The 24,806-nt window shown below is 44.4% G+C and overlaps 1 protein-coding gene across 1 annotated transcript in view; it reads right to left on the bottom strand.

Moving 5' to 3' along the window:
* ext1b (exostosin glycosyltransferase 1b) overlaps positions 1-24,310 on the bottom strand; it is a 128,714-nt gene extending 104,404 nt beyond the window's left edge. Inside the window, exon 1 of the mRNA XM_031738139.2 lies at positions 22,418-24,310. Within this exon, the coding sequence (XP_031593999.1) occupies positions 22,418-23,361 (944 nt within the window). The 5' untranslated portion in view covers positions 23,362-24,310. The remainder of the gene's footprint in view (positions 1-22,417) is intronic.
* Positions 24,311-24,806: the final 496 nt, after the last annotated feature.

The following is a 24,806-nucleotide window of genomic DNA, read 5'->3' on the forward strand; positions in this document are numbered from 1 at the left end:
ACACTAAAGCACAGCTCGCCGGGCGCACACACTGACACTAAATGGAACTAAAATACCATAACCATTCCTCATATCCCACACTGAGCTTCAGGAAGCCACTGACTGTATTATAGCGAGTCCACAGCTGCTTGTAGTCCGATCGATAACTGAACCTGATAACCGTTTAACAAATTGATTTTTGAAATGGAGCTTTAAATGGATAAAGGCCACGGATACGCGTTTCAAAAAGATGCCCTGTATGCTTCATTTTTATGTTTAATACGCCGCCTGCTCGGCCAAGGTGCTTCTCTCAGTCGTCTTTCTCTTCCTCCTAAACTTTTTTTGGGAACCTGCCAATTACCGGCGCCGTGGGATGCATGCATGCAGGTTTTAAAATGTTTTTACACTTTTTTCAAAAGAATACTGCAGGAATGAAAGGCAATGAAAAAAGGATTTCATTTTTCCTGATGGACCTGTGTTTTGTATTCGGAAAGAAAATGTATTCTTTTCAGCCACCTGATTTTCATTTTCATTTCTTGTGACATTTAAAAGTTTCCTTGTTAGTCTGATGGAAAGTCTGAGTCACTGTGGAGAGAAGAGCACGAAGGGAAGGGGAAAGGGAATTCCTCTGGTCGCAGCAGATGGCCGCCCATCCCTGAGCCCGGCTCTGCCGGAGGTTTCTTCCTGTTAAAAGGGAGTTTTTTCTTCCCATGTCACCAAAGTGCTTGCTCATAGGGGGGTCATATGATTACTATCTTACCTACCTTACAAGCACATTGAGGCAACTGTTATTGTGATTTGGCACCGTATAAATAAAGTTGAATTGAATTGCAGAGTAAGAGTTGCAGGAAAAGGCATTTTTGGGGGGTTAGTTTTTAAAGCTTTAAGCCACTAAAGCCTCTCTCGTGTAAACCAAACAGTTCAGGAAGATTTACTTTAGACTCGACCCCCCTCCCCCCCTTTTTTTGTTCTTTCTTCCCGTTTCTTGCTTTTAACCTTGGAAACTCAACTCCAGCTGTCCCACAGTTGATCAATGCCACCAGCTTTGGAGTTAACAGAGGCTGTGGAACAAGAAAAGAAGAGTCATCCCTCTCGCATGGATCATAACAAACGCCTCGTATTAATCATTCCTCCCATTAGATCCCTCTTGACCGACATATTCCACTGTCTCTTTTTTCCTATTTCGGTCTTTTTACAGGCCACTAAGTTCCCTCTGTCCCTTGCCAAAGGGGTCAAGGTAAGTTCAGTTCATCCTTACCCACCCCGTGTGTGATCCTGTCAGGAGTAATCCTTCTGTCGACTGACACACACACACACACACACACGGCTCTGCATACATTGGAAGCCACTAAGGTGTGCCAGCGTGTGCATGACTCATGATTTACACGGAAGCTGGGAGGGAGGGCAAGGGAATAAAAGAACAGGCAAAATGTGAGATGCGTTTTCTACCGGACAAATGACTGCAACATTTTTCCGCTACCGGGCGGCGAGTCGGGTCCGCGCGGATCAGCGGAAAGCCCAAGAATGTGACTTCTCAAACACCGGCTGGACTGAGCTTTGATCCCTCACTGAAGAGAAAGTCGGATTTTCCGGCACACTGAGTGACAGGCCTGCGAAAAAGGGTTGGGACTGGGAAAAGCCGGGTGGTTACTATGGCAGAAAGGGATTGTGCATGTGTGTGTGTAAGTGTGTGTGTGTGTGTGTGTGTGTGTGTGAGGGAGAAGCGGAACAAGGGAAGGGGGTGGGGGTCGAAATGGCACCGCATATGCTCGTTTTCAAACTCCTTTCTTTTACCCCACCGCCCCCAAGTCATTTCTTTCTTGGCAACTGTCGGCTATAAAGCTTTTCTCAATGTGATACAGAGGGGATGTGAAGGGCTAAGACTTGTCTGCAGTCTCCAGGGGCTTTTGCAGGAAGTACTGTATCAGAGACGGGAGGAGATAGATTCCCGGACAAGCGGGGAACAATGGCGGTGACATGGCATAACTAATCGATATGAGAAAGCTCTAACTTGGGGACAGGGTCAGGGCTCTTGATGTGGCAGACTCCATCTCTCCCGGCCAGTTTCACTCTTGCTCTCCAATCCCACCATCCCTCCACGCCCTTCATTTCCTTTCTCAGCGGCCATCCTTTGAAATGCTAAACAATCGGGGCAAAGTCCACACCTCGGGTTTCCCCTTGAGACGGCAAACTAATTTTCCCCTGGCACCATGGTTCACCCTTGGCTGTCTGCTCATCCCTGCCAGAAAGATGGAGGGATAAGAGGCTGGGAACCAACAGATCAAGGCGGTTTAAAAAAAATAAACTGCATCTCCCCCTCCCCCTTTTCATCATCATTAAGACTGGCAGCTTGGCATAACTAAAACATTTGCTTTCATTTACCGAGGACTTATTTATCCTTTCTGCAATTAGATGATGGAACTAATCTGCACATGAAACGATGCAGCATCTTATGCCTGAATGAAAACGGTCTAGGTTTCTTTTTACTCTGTGTCGTCTCAGTCTGCTCCAACAGTCAGTCAACATGTTATTATTATCTTCATATACTTTCAAGGTGCTCCTATGTTTTGTTACTAAGGAGTTTTTTCCATTTTCACAGTTTTTTTTTTTTTTTTATTCACTTGAGTGAAATTACTTTTTCATCTAAGGATGATTAGGACAGGATTACACAGATTTTACTTCATTATGTTGCATCACTGTGTTGATAAAACTAAAATTCCCCTCCAGTTGCTGAAAACAACAACGATGGGATCAGAATAAGTTGAAAATGTATCATCCCCAAACATTTTCACTATATATTTGTCATCACAGGCTCTACAGAGTCACATTTAATTAAGCAACTTACACACATACGAAGGTTATACATAGTTTGTGTATAAGACATGGATGTTACCCATTGGGATTGCACAGGCCTGTTGCTCTGGGGTATAAAATAGTGTTCTTGCACCAACCAGCTGATTCCCAAGGAGCTATTAGCTGAAAACTTGGTTTATCTCATTATGGTCTGCAGGAAAGTGGACAAGTGGAGGATGTCCTTAAGAAATAGGACAAAAAAATCCAGCAGAACCTGAGGCAGGACTTGAGATATGCATCTTGCCCTTCAGTTGATCCATCTACTGTTTCCTGAAGTCTCATCAGAAATGGGCTCTATCAAAGGGTCGCTATTAAGAATCCATTTTTAAAGGCAGGGAAACTGGGAGAGGCACACCAAGTTACACCTGAACTGGACTGAAAATGAGTGGAGAAAGACAACAGAACCAAAATTTGACATTTTTGGTTCAAATTATCATCAATATGTACAATCAGATCATGGGAGAGCAGCGAGTGTCTACAGTCGTCTAATAAACTAGGTGTTTTCTAAATCATGACTTTGATATTGTCAAAATTGATGCAGTTATGATCCATGATGCAATACCATCTGAAAAGAGTCTGATTGGAATCTGCTTCATTTTTCAGTGTGGCAACATCTTGAGAGAGAGCAGAACAAAGGACAGCCAACATCCAAAGAGGAGCTTTGAATATCCTTAAAGAAGCCTGGAGAACTATTCCTGAGGAGTGCTTAAAGAAATTTCAAAAAAGAATGCCTTTGAGCATTCAGGCTCAAAGGTGACCATGCCAGATATTTTACATAATGTATTTCACATATGTTTGCACGTGGCACATCAATTTATTGAAACCTTTTGTTCCTGCGAAAAACAGATGAGAGGTGGCTCAGGACTTTTGCACAGTGCCTTCTAACGTACGTGCATTTATCTCTTCAGAATGATCTGCTGATATCGAATCATTTGTGTCTTTATGAAGCTCAATTTCCTCTTTAGACTTCCACCCTAGAGAGAAAGCAGATGATATATCACATCCTGAGGCCACGATGCATTAGTAACGTTTCAAAGAGGATGCACAACTGAAGCCAGCACAGTTTACTCTTACCACTTATGCTCCTCGTGACCCAGTTGATTATCTACATGCATTTTACCCCACTTGCAAAGCGCTCCCCTTCCCTCCGTCCTTGCTGAAGGCAGTAGTGTATACATACACTACACACTCATACAGCACAGCCTTTACGTCAACAGTACTCTTTAGAGAAGTCCTTAATTAATATGGGCAGAGCAGAGGTGTCTGCCTCCACTCAGAAAACACCCCAGAGACTGAAAATATGATGTTAAATGAGCTCTGGACGCAGCAGAGGTTAGCGCTGACCACACTGGTCGGAGCAGCTGTTTGCCTCCGTTATGTTGTGGTTTTAAACAAACACTGTCACACGTGTGTACATATACATACATATTTATACACGCGCACGCACAGAGCGGGTCTGTTTCTCTGTTTTGGTCACGGGTCTGTGGTCGGGTAGGGTTCAGCAACACACATGCTCTCTGTTTATGTTGTGCTCTCAGGCTTCCTGTGGTCTGAGCCGCTCCGGCCCGACACAATCTGCAATCTGAGCACAACATTTCTCATCGTCTGTAACTTCTTTCCTGCCTTACTTCGCCCGTCAGGCTGTACTTTTAAAGTCATTTCCCACTTCCTTTTCTCCAAGCTTCGGCATATTGATTATAACCCCAAAATAAGTTCTGTTTACATTTGGATGGACGGCGGAGATAACCACTCTTTGGGGGTCTTTTTTTTGGATTGTGTGTATTTATGTGCTTCATTCATGCCCGTTGGATTCCCTGGCTTTCTCTCCTTTCCACCTTTTCCCCAACTCGCTGTCTGGTGCGTCTCATTCTGCGCTCTATTGTTGGAAGCCAGTGAGTTTACGGGGTTGCCAGCCGGCCTGAAAACATAAACGGGGGGTCGGCGTGGTCGCAGTCGAGCGTGACGGATACAATAACCCCTGCGGCGGAAGCACCCATGTGCTAAATTACTGCCACAAATGTTCTCCCATCATGCCGCGGCAGGCCCATCAGGACCATTCAGCTATCTCGAGCCCCAACTCGCTTTCTTTTTTGCCCGTTACATAATTGCGCCTTGACCAAGAGCATCCAACAAGTAATGCTCCAGTTAAAGGTGGGATGAGGTTGATAGAAGATTGAGATTGCTAGTATACCCAAAAATGAATCAAAATTGCTTTGGTCTTCAGTTTGCTCGTGGCTGTCAGACTGCAACCGTGGTGTCATATAGGTGGTTTTCCTCAAAATAACTCTATAAAAGTCAAACAAAATGCACATCTTGTATAAAGGATTCGAAAAACGAGTCTCTATAAAGAAGCTCAAATTCCACAACTATCCCCAGCATTTAAAGTCTGACAGACTAAAAGGTTTCTCTGTGATTTATATGGGGTCTCACGCTCCAGACCAAAGTCTTATGTCAAAGGCAACCATCATGAGTCCAGCTCGTGTTTACTTCCCCGCACTCGATCGCAAGGTTCGTGCGAGAAAATGCAGCAAACAGTTAAAGCTGTTTTGTTTGCAAGATCTGCAGCGCCGCCTCCTCTGGGATTTCACCTTCCTGCCAGCAGCCACAAACACCTATTGTCTGTGAAGGCCATTCACTTTGCGCCTCCTGTTCAGATCGCCTCAAACCCAGCCATTCATCACCGGGAGAAGCTGAAGCCGCACCCGTATCACACTGGCTGGAAAAGACGTACGACTGCCAGAGTCAGGTATCCTGTGAACTCCTCACAAGAAATACAAATAAAAAATTCTAACGATATGGATTTCTGGGGCTGCGTGCTATTTTTAGATGGAGCATTGTGGGTCTTGTTGTAAGCTGCCATGACATGCAGCACAGAAAAGCAGGGCGAGGAAACTTAACGCTGGCATTAAGAGTTTCATGTCTTAATGACTACGCCAAAGTAAATCACTGACACGCTGTCGAGAGCATCGTGGGGCATTTAAACTTTATACTGCCATTCAACCTTTAATGGTGGACCTGTCTCACCTTCCCTGAAGTAAAGGTCACTGCTCCTACTGTCATAAGAAATTATAACTTATTCATGAAATTCACCATCAGGCTTATTACGCCGTGAGGAAACAAGCCGTTTGAGTGCATTAAACAACAATGGCTACATAGTCAGTGAGTGGGGGTGATTGCTGATCATCCATCTGAACTGATTATCATAATGTTACCTTAGCATTTCATCGGATAATGCTGGGAGAAACAAAAGAGGTTGAACTTTAAGTTTAAATAGTGCTTTTCAGCAACAACGGGAATTTGAGGGACGTAAGGAATAAGGAGTGTTCATAATAAACTCAACCACAGAATACCAACAATCAGAAACAAAGGGATAAAATGTGCAAAACAATCCAAAATTCAAAGATGTTTAATTTCTAATAAGAGGAGACAGCAAATTTTCTGTTAACTAATCAGTAATACAACTAATGTCTATGCTAATATGATAAAGTGAGAACAGCGTTTAATTCTGACCAGCCTCAGCATGCAGTGCCTGAACAAGTAAACAGAGTTACTACAGTTTTGCATTTTCTAATTAGTTTTTATTTTTATTTCATTTGATTTGTGTTTGTAATTCAGTTTAGTTTCTGTTAGTTTCCAAAGTGGATTTTTCTTATTTCAGTGTAGTTTTTATTATTCGGAAATGCTTTTGTTTCGTTTTTATTCGTTTCCATGTTAGTTTTCGTTAATAAAATTATTTCATTTAGCTTTAGTTTCACTTAAGGAACATGCTTTTTAACTTTAGCCTGCTCACAACGGCTGCTGTCTTGCAACCCACCTCTGCCCGAGCTCTTATCTTATCATCTCCTCGATATCGTGAGTGCCGTTACTGATGTTTGCCGTGCCGTGCTCTGTGCTCAAGTGTCTTGCTGCTGCTGTGTCATGTGGAGCAAGGCTTGAGAGGTACCCATATAGATCTCTACCATCAATTAGAAATGACTGCAAATACTATTACAGTCTTTTGATTATAGCAGTCCTCACTGCGCCGATAAAGGGACTCTGCTTTACCAACACAGTAACTAACATATGCGCACAGATGGACAGCAAGGGGGGCATTAACACAGAACCTTGCCCTTTTATGCTCTTAGTGACCACAGATATATGCGCTTTCTTACAGCCATATTGATTCAGAAATGACGGATGTGCTACTACTAGCTATTAACTGACCCATTAACAGAATATACTCTGATCCTAGCAGTTACTTTGCCACGGATGAAACCTTCATAAAAACAAAACACATGCATAAAGCTTTCTGAATAAGTTCTTAGCAACATCAGGGGATTTCATATGATTATCTCTCTACTCCAAACTGACAGCAGTGTTTCACATACAGTTAAAATAATCCTTCACTGCTGCACGGCTCAGTGACCAAACACACCCAACCCTGTGAGCGCAGTGTTCGTGCATGCTCACGGATCCTGACTCTACTTTGTCGGTGCAGGCCGCACATCATCATGACAGTAAATGAGCATGAATTAGAAGAGAGGAGTTATAAACACAACACACCTTAAAAAAGGTCGTTGGTGGCCGCCCGCACGCCTTTCACCGGGCTCATTGGTTTGCGGGACAGATTTCCACTCTCCACATCCATGTTTATTTTGTATGTATGCACATGTGCATCCATCCGTGCGGTAACAGACTGATAAGGAGTGACAGCCTGACACATTATGGCCTTGATAAGGTTATGTTGGGTAATGTAATCTGACAATCATTAACTAGACAGTGCAGTTGCTGCACTACCAGAGTGACCTTAGAGGGGAGAAACGCTTCGGGATCTGATCATGATATGATAAAAAGCTCCCAGAAACAAAAGTGAAAATACACTAAAATCATAAAGTAAACTGTGCACAACCTGGGAAAATGAAAAAAACAAAACAAAAAAAACAAAAAACAAAAAACAAAAAACAATGGCTCCTTGTGAAAACATTTACAACCTATTATTACACATTTACAACACTTTCACACATCACTGATATCTATACATCACCCTGAAGTGTTTGTTCCAAGTTAACTGACTAGTAAAACATTTCTGCTAATAAAAAATACAGAGATTAAGAGACTGTAGTTTCAGATTTTCTAAATGCGACCTGCTGATATCGATTTTTATAAGCTCTGATTTTCTTTCTGAGAGCTATAACTAATACATATTTAAAAAACTATTTTTAATATAAACTATTAATTTTCTAATAAAAGAAATTATTGAACAATTTATCTCAAACTGCAATAAGTTACAGGATTTTCTCTCACTGAAACAACTGAAATCACAGTGCTCTGGTACTGGAAACGGGCACAAATAATTAACTGAAAATGTGCCGCTGTACACCCTCCATTACCTGCTGACATATTTTATCTCACCAAACAAAGGCAGGTGCAGCAGAGTAAGATAACAAAACAAATGCCAGGTACCTCACCTGATAACAGAGCTTTATTATTATATTTGTTTCCTTTTTCACTTGTCTCCATAGTTTTCCTGTAGCTATTTAGCTTCATCGCTCATACCGAGGCTGCTAGCTTGTGAGCTCTGTCCATGTTTGGCTGGGTGAGGATAATTTAAGAATCAAATCAGATTTATAGGCAAGTTTTTTGTGGTGGTCCCTCCACAATTTACTTTGGAAAATTTGAGATCTTCACTACCTGTGAGGAGGTTCCACGCTAACGACATGTTAGTGTGTGGTTGCGAGTATGCGCACGACTAGTTACTTGTGCCACTGTGCAAACATCAGCCAAGCGTGAAATGGACTTCCTTGTAAATTGGACATAGGTGCAGGATGGCCTCCGGGTTACCTATCAGGGCTGGGAAAGTTAGAAATTAGCCAGTGCCGGTGCCTGGCTGATCATTCAGTATGGATTCCACATTACATACTTTGAGTGAAGTTTATTTAATCCAAAAACACACATTTACATCACATAAAATGAAACGCTTCACAAAACATTAAGTCAAAAGTCCCACATGCTAATTAACTGAAAATAGGCTTTAATCATTTAACAAAAGGTTCATGTATGTGAAAGTGCAGCATATGAGTTAAACAGTATAATACGCTGGCACCAAAGAGGCAGGTGACAGCTTTGAAGTGATTAGAAGATAACATGGCTAGTGGATGCTAATCCCACCCTAGCGCTCTGATTAGCTTGGAAAGCGAAGGTAATCCAAACTTGGCTGTGCTACTGCTCCATGAGCCCATAATGAAAGGATAAAATAGTGGGTAGTTACACCCGTAGTACGGGACAGGATGAGCCACCAATATTGTCTCCATCTATTAATCCATTAAGGATCTGGTGGGATTTGACAGAGTTTCTAATCTTTCACTCAAATTTACAAGCCACACTTAAATTTTTAAGCTGCACAGAAATTTTAAGTGGCCGGCATTGGACTTTTACTACTATTTGTCATCCATTCAGCATTATAGAGCAAACAGACATGGAAAAACTGAAATATACTGTATATCAGTAACTTTTAGCCATATTACTGCAACAGGGTACTGAACTGTTTTAAAGTCTTTGAAAAAGCAAGAAAAAAAAGAGAGCAAATAGGCACAAAAATTCAACAACAAAAATTTAATTTTAACCGAAAAGAATTCAGAAAGATCTCAGTTTTAGACTGAGATTAAAAAAATGAATAGAAGAGTCACACAGCTTAGTGAATGGTGAAATGAGAAGGTGTGGAAGCTTTTTACAGTGTGGCCAAGCCTCAAACCTCCTCAAACATGTTATAAAGATGATTGCAGCCTTTTCCTCTTGTGTGTCCAAGCACCTACTAAAACACTCAGAGCAGAGACTATGATCAATGCTCATAGCAGCTTAGCTTAAATCTATGTTATCTGTACACAACAACACAAGGGCCTGTGCATGTTACATCATCTATAACAGTTTCACTATCTCATTAACTAGAAATTTAACTCAACACTGTCTAAGCCTTTGTATATATCGGCCATTGCTTGAAACTGTGCAATGGCCTAGAGACTGGTTGGCAACTGGATGGCAACAACCAGCTGCTAGGGAACAATTAGCATTACCAGATGGTTTCTGGGAGGGCGCTAGCAGTCTCTGTGAAATTGATTGCTAAGCCAAAGTCATGCAGACTGGTCAGCAAACCCCTGGTAACAACTGGTTGGTAGGGAATTATGTCACTGACTCATCTCTATGCCTGGGCGACTGAGACGTTAGACAGTGGGACACATCTCAACAACTCTTATCAATAAGGCTCTGATCAAACCATGGAGAATTTAAAAACGTATAAGCATTCCCACTAAAGTTCACACAATGGGTTCATAATAAGAAAAAGAGGTTCGCAAGATATCCTGATTTATTTAGGGATATTTAAAATGAATAATGTACTGCAGATCTGGTAGGGATGATGTAAGACAGAGCTCTAGCCTCAGCCATCCCAACAGATATGGCGGCTGGAAAAATGCAAAGCACCGTACCTATTTTTTGGAGGAGATGTAATCCGTCTGTTCCTGTTCCCAGAAATCTCCCCTGAGTCGCCCTCTAAAAAGTTTATCAGCATCAAGTGATGCCGGCGCCTTTGAGGCTCGTTTGGTCTCGCTTCATACGCCACATTAAATGCAATTTATTGAGTAATGAATATCCTCTGCTTCTTGGACCATGTGAATTCTGTCAATTCGCTCAACATGATCCCACGCCCCCTCAATAAAACAACAAAAAACAAATAAAATAGGCCTTAAAGGTCACTCTCAGATAGTGGGTGAAATTTAAATGGAATTTATCTTGTTGGTCAAAAGAGAGTGTACAGGAAGTCAGATTCCCCCACGCAGCTTAGAGGAAATATTTGTGAAATCCAGAGGTTGCCCATACCCTTGAGAAGACGAGGAGGTTGGGCTGTGCTGTGTAACTGGATGTGCCTGTGCAGACATGCTAGTTAATATGGAAAGGAGAAAAAGAAAAAAAACATGAATAAAAACTCCTTTTGCTGATACATTATTCATGTTTGTAGCTTCTAGGGGTTCCACATGAGTGGCCACAGTTAGAGTTAGCACCGGGTTTCAGCCAAACAAGATGCTGCCGAGTACGTGGGAGGGTGGGAGTGGGGTGTGCTTGTGTGTCTGCGTGCGGACAGGGATGGAAGAGGCCGGGCAGGAGGTTCGCCTGAAGGCTTAAAAGGAGAACATTCACAGAGGAAAGCAGGGGGGGGAAAAAGAGTGGGAATGGAAAGACACACTACTGAATCAGCACTACTTTGCTAAAGGGAACACACACTCACAGGCCTAGAAGCATACACAGCCATGCACATATGCATATGCAGATGCACAATTTAACACACACAAAGCTCAGACTGCAGTGTAAATGTAACACATACTTGTCTGGATTTCTGTCTGTCCCCTTGTGGGCTACAGTGCAAACACTTCACAAGAGGTGAGCAATCCTCGGCTGTCTAGGCCACATGATACACAGAAAGATAGCAGGTATATTCGGACTTTACTAGCTCGTGCTTTCCTTAAGCTCCTGAAAACTCAGTGATCCCAGTAGTATACTTGTGTATTTATAGACTGTCAGCTATGTAGCTATGGGCAAATACTCTGTAGTCACCAGATACTCCACAAACTCCTGACTGGACCCACTAGCTAATACATATGCTTTCTTTCACACAGACACACATGCAGGACCTCAAACTTTGGCCTATAACCTCAATAAAGAGGCAATGATACAAAAAAAAGAAAGAAAAAAAAAACACTGCAGGCCTGAGACACTGGCTATGTGCATCATGTTTGAAAAGTGTTGGAAAAGCACTTTTTTCGCCCTTTTTTTACCCACTTTTCATGCAAATACAAGTATATGATAAGACCAATGGGCCTTTTGAACTCTGAGCTCACATTAAAACTTTTAGATCATTTAACCAAGTTCAAACTGGCATTTTGAAAGTCGAAGGAGTATTGTGTCGGGCTATTTCTGTAACTTTCCACAGACGATGCTCTGAGATGCAGTTTGAACTAAAATGAACTTAGAACTTCATTGTAGGATGTTTTTAGTTCCTGCTCTAAGGTAGCTAAATGGTCCTCGTTTGTTTGAGTACCTAACACTAAATATTAACCAAAGTGTAATTTCCAAATTTGCATTGAAGCGACCAACACTGCCGCCAGCATTTATACTTCTACGGGCTGTGCTGACGTGTCGTGTAGTGCATTTCTGGGAAAGGTGAACATCAGGTTAGGGCGTAGAGTTTCAACAGGGTTAGAGTTTACCAGTGGCATAAATCCAATATAAGAGTGAATGATCCGGGCATTAGAACATGTTGATTGGTTGAATACATAGCACACATGCAAAACTGCGAAAGTGTTAGCCAGTCTGTACATGACACTAATGTACATACTATGAAGTTCAGGCTTTACTGAATCTATATGTCAAAGGAATTACATCCCAAGCTAAGCTTGTACACCAAGCTTGATATCGCTTGCATTTCTATTGGCAATGCAAGTGCAAGGAGAAAATAAAGCCCTTAAAAAGGTATGTAGTTCTCAGTGGAGCTTCCCACTGGCCAGTTCCTTGCACTGCTTGGTCTGAATGTGCATCCAGGTAGTGGAAAAAGGCAGAAGACCTCAAATTGATGTTGTGTTTTTCCAACAAACATAATTAGTGTGTGGGAAGTGAGTGGGAAAATGAGAAAAAGACAGGTCACATAGTTACATACTTTCCTTAAGCAGGCAAAGATGAATAAGCCTAAAGCCACCAACAGCAGGAAAAAACACATCCATGTATGCAGCCACTCAATATGTGCAACATGAACTCCACCTCATGCACGTTCAGTGCACATATTGAGTGGCTCCAAAGCCCTTTCCCTTAAAAATCACATATTTGTAGATGTGCACAGCAGAGGTGCAGGAAGTCTTAAACTGATGGCCACTCAACAGATTCTAGCAGAGCAGCGGGTATTCAAGTCAAGTGTATCTCACCTCGGGCTGATCCTTGATACTGCTGTTCAAATCGTGTTCCCTTATTTTCACACTCAGTACTAACTGGCCCATTTACCAAAAGTTCTCACTGCTGCCATCCACATTCCCATCTTATTACAGGATCCAAATGTTGCGTAAGCTGAAGGATCCATAGCTTCGCTCACTAGTCCCTCTCCAGATAAAGGCACGTCTAGCAAGCGACCTAAAAAAAAGACACTTTGAAAACAAAGCGCTGCCGTGTCCCAACTTTCTGGGGAAATAAGCACTTCAATTCACTCCTACAAGGAAAACACACCTTGTTGAGCTGCTAAACTAAGCAGGATGCTCTGCTGTTCTTTCTGCCGCACACTTTCTTGCTTCCCCCCCCACCTCATTTTTCTGCTTTCCTCTTTTTACCTCAGTGGCTCACATTCAGAGTCACTGACTTTCCCCACTCGAGTTCCCCATCCTTTACTGACTTTTTTTCTTTTTTTTAGGTCTGCTTGTATGGAAAAGATGCAGTTGGATAGGCACCACCAGTCATGACGCAGCAGGACAAAAATGAAGCCACTGAACAAGAAAAAGCATCCTACAGCTTGGCAATACAGCCACAGAAAGAGCAGCAGATAAAGCAGCAGAGCACTGACTTACAGGAATTTGCACTTGATCTGCAGACCAACTTCACATCAACCTGTGGAAAAATTTCACCAAGCCACTTATTATTTGAAGTGCCAAAACGTCATGAGAAGTAATCCATTTTCTTAACTTTTCGCATGCATTCAGACTTGAATATTGCCCATGTGGGCTTGTTAGGCTGTGGGAGTGTGAGACAGAGGAAATGACTACGTAAGAGAGGAAGGAGAAGAAAGAAATTGCAGAGAATACGAGTGGGTGTTAATTTGAAATATCCAGCATTACCACCAGCAGCTGCACTTTGTCCTACATCGCCTCTCAAAGACAAGCATGCACTCCTTTGCTTGATCTGAAAAGGAGGCCCTATCAAACTCATGAATAAACACCACGCAACAGCACCAGCAAACAAGCTGCCAGGGAAACTGGGAGAAACAGCGATAAACCACCATAATTCCTTCCTTCCTCTCGGTCAATCACACACCCACGCTCTGGGCATACTGGGACTCTCCTTGGTGAGACCAGATGCCTTCTTTCCTTGTAACCATATCCTCTCATCCTCCACAGCCACCTCCTCCTCCCTGTTAGATTTGGCTAAGCCACTGAACCGTGAAGTGTTGTGAAATCTGCCAAACCAGAGCCTGGTTGTCGATGGCTGGAGCTGTGTGAGCGGCCGCTGTTGCCAGTTGTCACCCAGGATTTAAAACCAAAAGGAAAGAGATGCAGACAGGAGGAGAGGCCACCGCGGCGGGAGAGGGAGGCTTGATGGAGAGCGGTGAAAACGAGGGAGTGAAAGGGGAGGCTGTGGTGTCAACGAGCGCCGGGAGTTCCCTCTGGAAAGAGAGCAAACTTTGGCACAATGGAACCCCTCTAGGGGCAGCCCCAACTTTTACACCCTAAGAGTGGAAGTCATAAAGCAAGATGAACCAAACAGGGATAAGAGCCCTTCCATCAGTCTGCCAGGCAGCCCGAGCCGCTCCAACAAAACCTTCTTTCTCTCCTTGAAGCCTTGGCCCCTTAAACACTGAGCCATGCACACATTCTTCAGTGACATAATGCTTTTTTAAGCTATTGCCCTCTTAAACTCCCCCCACTCCAACATCACCACCTTCTCCTCATTCTCCTTCTGTTTGCTCTTACTCAGATTTCCTCCCTTTGCCATTACTATTAGAATATGAATACCAGGAGAGGGGTTAAGTGTTTGTTTTTGCTCTTGCGGCAGCGAGAAGTGAAGGAAGGACGCCAACGTATAAGTTGACGTCAAACAATCCGCCGCCCCATTGATGTGCCGTCAGTAGGTGTTTGCCGAACAGCCTCTCGGGGCCATAAAAGCTGCCATTCTGCAAGGCCATAAAAACTAGCTGACACCCCACCTCCTCCACTCTCCCCGGTGGAGTTGTTGCAGTGTCTCGAGGGAGGCACAGAGCTCCCAGGAGGGGAAACCTGCAACAAATATTGATGGACGCACGGTGTAATCAGTGTGGGTTTTTTTCCCCTGGAAGGAAATGTTTATATTTCTACTAGAGGTCTGTGTGAGTGAATCTAAAGGTCATGGTTTCTGCCCACTGATAATCACTGATAATAGGACAGTGGTTGGGTGATCCACAGATTGGGAACCAGGCAGAAATTCAGCCCAAAAGGCAAATCCCCAGGATGGGCTGCCGGAAATCCAGCCACCTCCACACAAACCCACCCTATACAGTTTTATAGCAAAACGGTAACAGCTCTACAATTACTCAAAGTGAAACCTGTGTCTACTTAACTAGTTCAGACTAGAGCAAGAAAAGGAAGGATGAATGAAGGAATAACTGTCTCTCTGTTCAGTCGTGACTTTGAAGGAGATCGTTTTTTGATGACCACAGCTGATACGAAAGCAATGCCGCTGAATCCTAACAATAAACTTCGGAGTCCCGCGACCTAAACACTCATAAAACGCTCCTTAAAGCAGCGCTAAATAAATTTAACCCCCATGCACTGCCGCAAGAAACTGGCAGTCAGAGATAAAGTGCAGCAAATATGTGCCTGCTGTCAGACGTACTCAACGAATGATAGAAATTTATGTGTTAAAGAAAATTAAATCCAAGGACACGTGGCGAGAAAGACTACAGCGACTAACGGTGGGAATGTTGGAATGATGGAGACGGGAGTGAGTGCTCACAGCGGCCTGTCTCGGCATGCCCCCACGCTACACAGAGAAAACCGAGATGTGAGAATTTCTCAAAAACTTAGTCGACCAAAAAAAAAAGGGAAAAAAGAAAAGACAGATGTCAGAACTCAGTCTCCGTTGCACTAGCCAAACGTGCAGACAGCAGCCGTATCTTCCTTTCATCCCTTCACTGCGGAGATTTTAATGAGAAGCCTATCACGCGTCTGTCCTGATCATCGCTTTTTCCCCTCAGCCAGTCACATACCTGTCTACTTTAATTGAGTTCACAGGGATCCAATCAGCTTCGTTCTCTTGCTCCTCTTCCCTTTCTGTTCTGGGCTTGTCAGAAAGACGCGCAGCTACTCACTTACCTGTCTGCCTGCAAACTTTTTACATCACTGCATCGGCACTAGTTAAGCCTGAGCACACTTCAATTGTGACAGGAAGGAGAAAGAAAAAAAAAAAAAAGAGAGACAGTGAGAGAATAGAGAGTTAACTTTTACCGCTGTGCCTGTGTCTCTTATTAATTCATTCCTCTTAAACACTTCCTGACAGTCCTGGGAAGGGAAGGCGTTTTGATGCCTTGTTATTTCTCACTCTTTCAATTACAGTTACCACGAGCACAACAAGCCCTTGGACCTCTTTCTTTCCTCCAGAGTGGAAGTGAGCAGTTTTTAATAGAGAAAATGACGGCAGGGGCTGGCCCACTGCTGTGCTAATTCTCCCATCGATTTTCATTTTGGGGGGAACCCTCCCAGCTGATCAATCTCTCTCCACCACCTAGCCAGCTGCTGGCCTGGGAGGGGGTGCAGGATGCTGCACTTGGACTGCGCCGTCTGATCCGATGTGTGTGTATGTGCCGAGTTCATGTCCATCCAACCCCCCTCAATTCTTCCCCTCACTTGCTTCCCACCCCTCCACCCCTGCCACCTCATCTGAGGCCAGGGGCGGCTTGGCTGCCCTGATAATCCCTCAATGAATGTGGGTCAGCGAGTGGGGCTTTGCCTTCGTCACTCAGCAAGGGGACAGACAGCAGGGTCGTGACCCCAGCCATCCTGTGCGTACTGGCAAATACACACCAAACACACATATTCAGACAAAGGGCCCAAAGGGGTGTGCACGCACACACTGGCGTGAATAGATGAGCCGCCACACACCAGCAAAACTGCACCGATGAGAACGAGTAGAATGTGAAAGACAAGCGAATGGAGATGAGCAGAAATCAAATGATTAGGGAATTAATTGAGTTGAAAGACAGGAAATAAACTGGTAACGCTTTTGATAACCAGTGACCTTCTATTTTACTAAAGACTTTTTAAAAAAAAAAAAGAAAATCAGGACGATGAGTAATACAACCCTTTCATCGCCTCAGTTATCTTCCAGCTTTATTAGCCTTAGTTTTGGGGTTTTTTGACTATTGATTGGACAAAACTACATTTGAAGCTGTTGCTTTGGGCACTGGAGACTTGAGATCAGTAACTGGTTGATTAAAGGATGATCATTAGTAGCAATACTAGACAGCATATTCAAAAATCTGGTCAACTGATTATGAAGGCTTGTAATGTTTGACAGCAGAGGTTCAATTCCTAATAGTTTTCACAAGTGCTTCATAACAAAACTGTGTGGATGTGCCAATTTCCTCTGCTTTATACTGCTGGAAAATACATATCTTTACATTTCGGACTGTTTGCTGCAAAGAAAACATGAGATGGAAAGTCGGAAAGAGCTTTTTTTTTTTAGCGACTTGCCCTGCGTGTCACAAAGAGGGGCTGGATCAACTCAAACACACAGGAAGATGGTTGAAATGAGAGGAGAGACAGACAGAGAGTGAAAGTATAGGGGATGTGAGACGGATAGACGGCCCGATAAGATAACGCAACACAACAAACAGAGGGTTTTATGTAGTTATAGGCTTAAATATGTCTCTTACACACATGCACACACAAAAAAAAATATCAAAGAGTCCCAATTAAGCTGCACCACATTCAGACTAATTATTCTCCACATCATTAACATTCCCCATCACGAGCCGGGTACTTTATCTAAGAGAGAGCAGGCAATCATGAAATATTCATGATTTATTAATCTGACTACAGAAAAACAAACAATGGCAACCCGGGGAGTGTGACACCCTCTCCTGCCAAACACCGAGGTAAGCAACACGACTGTGTCTGCTACTCGCCCCGCTCTCCAACAGGAGGCCGCTATCAGGCGGCGGCGCCGAGCTGACATTCAGGTGAATGTCGTTATTCCCACTCACAATTTTTGTTCTCTCGTTTTTTTTAAAAACCCTGTGTTTAACTGAGATAAGGTGGAAAGGAAATGTTGCTGGTTTTCTTCACTTGGCCCAGATCAGCTACTGTCTCTCACTCTGTGGCGCTCTGTCAACAATGTGTCAGACGCCACGTTGTTTTGAATTAAAAAAGAAGAAGAAGGGAAAAAATATCCTATGGAAATGAAACTGTGGCAGGGAGACAAATCACATCATTGCTTCAGTTCAGTGTTGCTCGAAGACAGAAGAGGGGGGAGAAAGAGAAAAATGAAGATAACCAGAGCAAAAGGAGAGAAGGTAAGAAGGGAAAGTAAAACAGAGACAACAAGGGGGGGAGAAAAAAAAAACGCAAGAGGGCCAGAGGCCAGCCTCTCTCCCCATTTCTCCCCTCTCAGCCTCTCATGCTTCCAAGATAATTTTCTCAAGTGGGAAAAATTTCTGCTGATGACACAGTTGTGGAAATGAAAATGCCACAGTGCCTGGCTGATGTTACCGTCATTGACTCCTAATGGGAAAAATCCCACTACACTACAATTTTCTGGACTCTCCGTTTCTTTCGTTCCAACATCGCTGGCATTATTATCACTCAATATCACACCCACTTGCTCATCTTCTTCTCCTTCCGCCGTTTCGAGCGCGGGCATTTGCAAACGCGGACGCGTTTTCCGTAGCTCCTCTTGACATTCTCATTCTGTAAATCTTTCCCTCTACCTCTCCTCGTCGCTGCCCTCCCTCTCTCGTTGGGGTTTTCGAGTCCCCTGGGTGACCTTGAGCGGCAGCTGCCAGTGAAGTAGCTAAAGTACAAAGTCAATACGAGTCAACAAAGCTGGTTAAGTATTAAATGGGGGGATGATGACGCTGCAGTTAGCCGGAGAAAGGCTTCAACGAAAAGGGAAAAATAAATAAAAAAGGACATGCTCAGTCAGACTTTAATGGAACACTCAATGATAATAATGATGTACTTTCAGCAATTCACTCCACTGACATTAGATGAGACTCTACTTTTGGTTTCTGCAGGATAATCTGCTTGATAGTGAAACAGAGAGCAATTACAGTACTTACACGGTTGATTCACTGCTTGCCTACACACACACACAAACTATGCATGCTACTGCACAGAAACAAATGCAAAAGTGTGAGGTGTGTTAAAATGATTCTTCAGCCCTTATTTTGTCACATAACACAACGGAAAAAGCTCACACCTGAAAAACCGTGGGGCATGACACATGCTTACCATTTAAAAGAATCGGGAACTTTATTTTGCACTACTCAAGTCACGAAGAACAAAAAAAATAAAATAAAATAATCCCCAGTTTGACGTATTCCTCTACAAAGCAAAGCACTGCTGCAGAATTCCTCCCAACATCAAATTTTTTCAATTGCGGAGCCGTAATAGCCTTTCACTGTCCTCTCCCTGGATTATTGTCAGCAGCCCTGAAAACTCAGTGGATAATGTAGCAGTGAATGGCTCCTTTCATCAGCGCCTGGCCATGGAAGTGGACCAGAGTGACTCCAATTGAAAGCTATTGCGGCTAAGAAAATCAATTGAATAAATGTGTGGAGCGTGGTGCGTTTGTGTCTGCGTGTGATGAGTGTGGGTGGGTGGGTGGGAATCGGTTTTGGTACTTATATCCACTCTGCCCTCCTGCTGCATTCCTTTGTAGAGCAGCATTCCTCTAGAAGGCGGCGAGGTCAAAGGTCGGGAAAAAAGAAGAACATGAATTTGGATGCAACACCAACCATGGCACCGCGTATGTATGCATGTACGTATGTGGAACGGTGACCAATTTACTTCAGGTGCAAGATCAAACAGTCTGCACAAAACACTGTGTGCATTTAAGAGCCATTTAAAACTAAGAATGTTCAAATGTCGCTAAAATGCAAAACATGTCAGATTAGTTTGCAGAGTGAAGCTATGATTGGCCATATGCCAGTTTATTCTGATGCATCACATGTATGACCATTCACTTTCATTTTTTAAATACTGCCGAACTGCACTTGTCCGACTTTATAGGACTTGGTTGTTTACAATTTCCTGTCAAACAGAAAAGAGAAGCGAGTGATTGGCTAACTTAGAACCATCACTATCTTGGCTTTGATTGCACTGATTCCCTCCATCTAGTTAAAGTCTGTTAGTTTGTGTTCCATCATATGATTTATTCTTTGGGATCAAACTTTGAATTACACTGTACATTAAAAGCATCAGCTCACAGGTACATCCAGGTACATGCGCTGTGCAGACAGTCTGCTTTGGCAGCAGTCTTGCTTCAGCTGCTGTGACACGTGTGTGCATTCCTGAGTTCCTGCACTGCAGCGTCCCCGCATGGCATCGCCTGTCCGCCCTCAGCCTCTGGAAATGAAGCACTGGCAAAAACCAGAGGGCCAGCTGCATATAGATCCATTTACCTTGGAGAGCTACGTCAGGGTTTTTTTGCAAAGCTTGGCTTGGCACCCAAAGGGCTTTAAATTTGATTAAGAGGGAGGCATCAGTTTGATTAAATTTAAACAGGTTGCTAAATCACAACAAGAGCAAAAGTTTTAAATTTATGCGTTGCCCCGTTTGTGCCAAATACCAGAGAAAACTAGAAACCTGAGAACTTCGATAACCTGGGGAAAAAAACAAAACAAAACAAAACAAAGAAGACTAAAGCCACAGAGAGATGTACGGATTGACAGCCCAAATCTAGCTGCACTGTAAAAGTGCTGTGTAAAAATGTGATTGGATTTATTGAGTTTTAGTGGGAACAGAAATCAAATACAGCATTGCAGCTGGAAATGAAATGACTGAGATGTAGCAGTATTGATCAAAATTAACTCAACTGTGAAACGCGCTATGGCAGAAAGGATGGGCAGTGAAGACTCAGGTTTCCCTGAACCACTGCCATCAAGCTGGATCAATCATCCGATTACGGTGCTGAGATGTTCCAGAGGCAAAGCCGCCTTTGCGAGAATGAGGCCTGATCCTTTAGAAAACAGAGCCACGAGAGGAGCAGAGGTAGGCTGTCCAGAGCCGACTGGAATGTCAGATAATGGATGGCATATCTCTCCAGGTGACACCGAGCCCAAGGCATCCGGGGAGATGGAGAGGAGGGGAATGTTGGAAGGAGAAGGAAAAAGGGATGATGAATGGATGGACAAGTGCATGCTTGTGAAGTTTTGTTAGAGCTCTTTTTTTTTTTCGCATTACCAAAAAGTCTGGTAAGAGGTTCCTGAGTGCATACACACTGGTTACTGAGTTCATTTCAAGTTCAAGGAAAGTCACTTTGTCTCTCAACCAAGCAAGTGCCATCTTTCCCAGCAGCTCCTTTTTCTCCATCTTTCTGATTAACAGAAAGCAAATACGTCTGTGTTAACTTCCCATATGCTACCCATCTGTCCTTTCCCTTAACCCTGACACCAGGTACGCACGCACGCACGCACGCACGCACACACACACACACACACACACACACACTCACTGGAAGCAATGCTGACAAGTGCTGTTACCACACGCCTGGAGTTTACTCTGGATTCTTTGCAAACGCTAGGATCCACAGGTTGATAAATGCAAATCAAGCCGATGCCACTCACACACAAGTGAACCTGAGCAGTCGAGTTCACCACTTAATCCAAATATGTGAACCTGAGAAAACATTGCCCCCTATATTAAAACATACCAAACACTCGAGTACAGCTGCTGATCCCAAGGGGGAATCATTAATTACCACTTCGACAAAACCTGATACCTCCAAAATTAGAGGTAATCAACTGTCCCCGGGGGCTAAATGGAAACCACGCCACTAACTCCCAGAAATTAAAGTGGTAATTAACCCATTTTGACTGATTTATTCACACTCGCGTTCAACCAAACATGTTATGCACGGCAGCCAATGTAAACTACACTGCATGCACCTTCAACTGTAGGAAGCTGTATTTTTGTCGTGACGGGGTCATTTTTACCTCTAATTTCAGAGCCCAAAACTCCCATGGTCCAACTTTCACTTAATTTGCACTAAGTACAGGGTGCAAATCAAACATGCCCATGCATATCCTTTTAAAAGGCTTCAGCAGGGAGGCGGTGGTGGTGGTGGGATTCCTTCATAGGAAGGGAAGAAGTGAGGGGAGGGAGGGAAGGAGGGAGGGGAAGGGTGTCCAGGGAGCTAACAGCCTGGCTGGAGATCTTTTACCTCAGGCAGGAGAGGGAGAAAGAAGCTGGGGTGGAGGGGTAAAGCAGTCAGATATAAACTATGACCTGCAGTTTTAGAGGGGTGGGTGTGCTCAAAGAGGTTCAGGTTTTAAAAAGGTAATGAATTCAATGGAAAGCAAACTTGTGAATGTTGCTGATCAGTGTCTATGTTCAGTTATGAAGGACACTGAATGAGTTCATTTGAAGTATTCTGCAAGCGCGCGCGCGCACACACACACACACACACACGCACGCACACACACACACACACACACACACACTGTGCCACAGCGTGAGAACTGTGGATGATGCGCTCCTGCTGCGCTGTTTGGAGTGATGACAGCGCAAATAATAAATAATAACAATAATAATAAAATAAAACATTAAGCACAGATTAAAAAGAATAACCAACAGATAATCACTTTTCCCCCCTACTTGCTCCAACTTACTTGTCATACTCTGCGTTGTCCTTGTCGCACCGTGCGTCTTTGTGCTTCTGCCAGTCTTTGCCGTGCTTGCAGGTGGTGAGCAGCACCACGTCCTCGGCGTTGTGAACGTGATATAAGGCATTCCTTGTGTCCGAGCCGATGCCGGTCAGGTAGCGCTTCCCCTTGAACACCAGCATGTATTTTCTGAAAGGCGGGATGGAGTTGTACTTGAGGTACCCCCTCTCTCCACCCGTACGCGGGTGCTCCTTGGAGAAGAGGGGGATGGACACGTCAAAGTTGGGCCTGAAGTTCTCGGTGCTGATGCTGGCTTTGGCCAGCATGGCTTGACCGATGTCGAAGCCCAAATCTTCCGTATAGTCCGGCCACGTCCCCGAGTACAAGTTAAATATAAGGTGGTTCCTGCCGTCGTTCCACAGGGGCAGGTTCTGCACCTTGGTCTTCAGGTTGTGGACGTATTGAGGGGACAGCTGGTCCCGGTCCAGAGTGTCCAAACTTAGAACGAACAGACATGCCTGTCCAGGGTCCGAGGTGTAAAACCTGGACCCCTCGATGGTCGATAAAATATTCTGGTAACTCTCTGAGATCTTCTCCCCCTTCTGCTGGGGGTAAACATAAACTTTGAATCCGTTCTTTCGACACAGAGAAAAGTCAAAGCAGGAATCCATGCGACACCTTTTGCCTTTGTAAACACTTGTGTTGATGTCCCTCTTCTGCCTCGGAGATATGTGCAGGTTGTAGTCCTCGGTGTCGGTCTGATCCCAGGGCAGGAAAGGATGTAAAGGGTCCGAGAAGTGAGGCCAGGGCTGCTCGAGCCGGTGCCCGTTTCTGCTGCGGTCATGCCGGCTCCTGCTCGCCGCTGGAAGTTGAACCCCTCCGAGGTAGAAGAGAAGCACTAGACACGCACCGGCGGAGAGCAGGATCAGGTAGCGTTTTTTGGCCTGCATGTGTCCTGAAAACAGGGGCGAGTTGTTCAGGAATAAGAAATGTAAAGTGGCCCGAAGTTAGGCTCTCACTAACCCCGACTACACCGCTCCATCCTCCGGCAGCCTCCAAGGATCCCCAACCCCCCTTCTGCGTATTCGGTTCCCAAATCCAGCAATTGATCCAGTGCATGTGGGCGATTTTAGAAGTCTTGTCCCTTTCTCCCTCTTCTGTAGAGTTTCACCATATCGCACAACGCCTAGCAGCCGGGCTCTGGTGCACCTACAAAGATCAGCGCTCTCCGGACCCTCTCGGACACAATCATATGCTGCCACTCTTTTCTCCTGCACTTCTTCTCACCCTCATTCAGCCTGGCTGCATGGAGGGTGGGGGGACTATTCAAATGGAAAACTGTCAGACAGCCGCCTGGGAACTCCGTCCTCCCGGATAAACAGCGGCTGGGGTCCCCGAGGCTCTCCCAGACGTAAAGGTACAGCCCGGTTTGGATGTTAAACTCGGCAACACGCTGACCGGGCAGTGTAAAAACACGTCGGTACGGCCACCACGCGCGTATCCAAATGCCTCGGGGTGAATTCGTCCGATTCTCCCATACACCCCCTCCTTTTTCCCCTTTTATTGCTCCATGGTCCCGTGTGAGGAGAAGCGGAGAAAAAAAACGGGGACTCGTCGTAGCGCAGGAGGAAGCTCAGCGGCACAACTGTAACCTGACGAATCCCTGCATTTCTCTTATTTATTACAACCTCCCCACATACGCGCTCATATTCAATAAAAAGCTCGTCGGCGAGGAGCCGCACGGCAGGCGAAGTTATCCGGAAGACACGCGGGTAACAAACGGTGACCTCAGACTGACTAAATAGCTGAGAAAATGTTCAAAAAGACGGGATTCCTTGATCCTAGTGTCCAATTACCGAGTGCTCAGTTGTTCCGATTGTTGGTCGCTAACATTCCAATCCCGACACGACGGCAGCCGACGCGACGCCCCATCGGCGCAAAGACGCCGCCGATTGGTCAGACTGTGGGAACGGAAGAGGCGGGACTAGCGGAATGCACCCATTCATAACCGGAGTCTTCCGCATGTGCAAATTATCTAATTGTAAGCCTATATGGAAACTGGAGCTTTGCCAGAGAGCAAAACACCCTCAGTTTAAAAGAAGCTGATAGCGTTCGCCAAAATCTCGCGGAGATGCTCGTGCTGTTTGCGGCTGGATCAAACGTTTTCTGTTTTACCAGCGCCTGTTATATTCAGTTGTCTTTTTTTCTGCATTTCTCCCACAGTATTCTCCGTGGCCTGTTTATCCTTTAACCTGAATGTGCCCAACTTTGATGCTGTAGACAGGGAAAGACTGAAGGGAAAACTACAGACAGTAACTGAACAAAGCAACAGTAATCAAATATTATTGAAATCAGTTCCTGCTAAATTACATACAGTTTCACTTCTTCTCTCATA

The sequence above is a fragment of the Oreochromis aureus genome, linkage group 22 (assembly GCF_013358895.1).
Source record: "Oreochromis aureus strain Israel breed Guangdong linkage group 22, ZZ_aureus, whole genome shotgun sequence".
NCBI classification, from domain to species: Eukaryota; Metazoa; Chordata; class Actinopteri; order Cichliformes; family Cichlidae; genus Oreochromis; species Oreochromis aureus.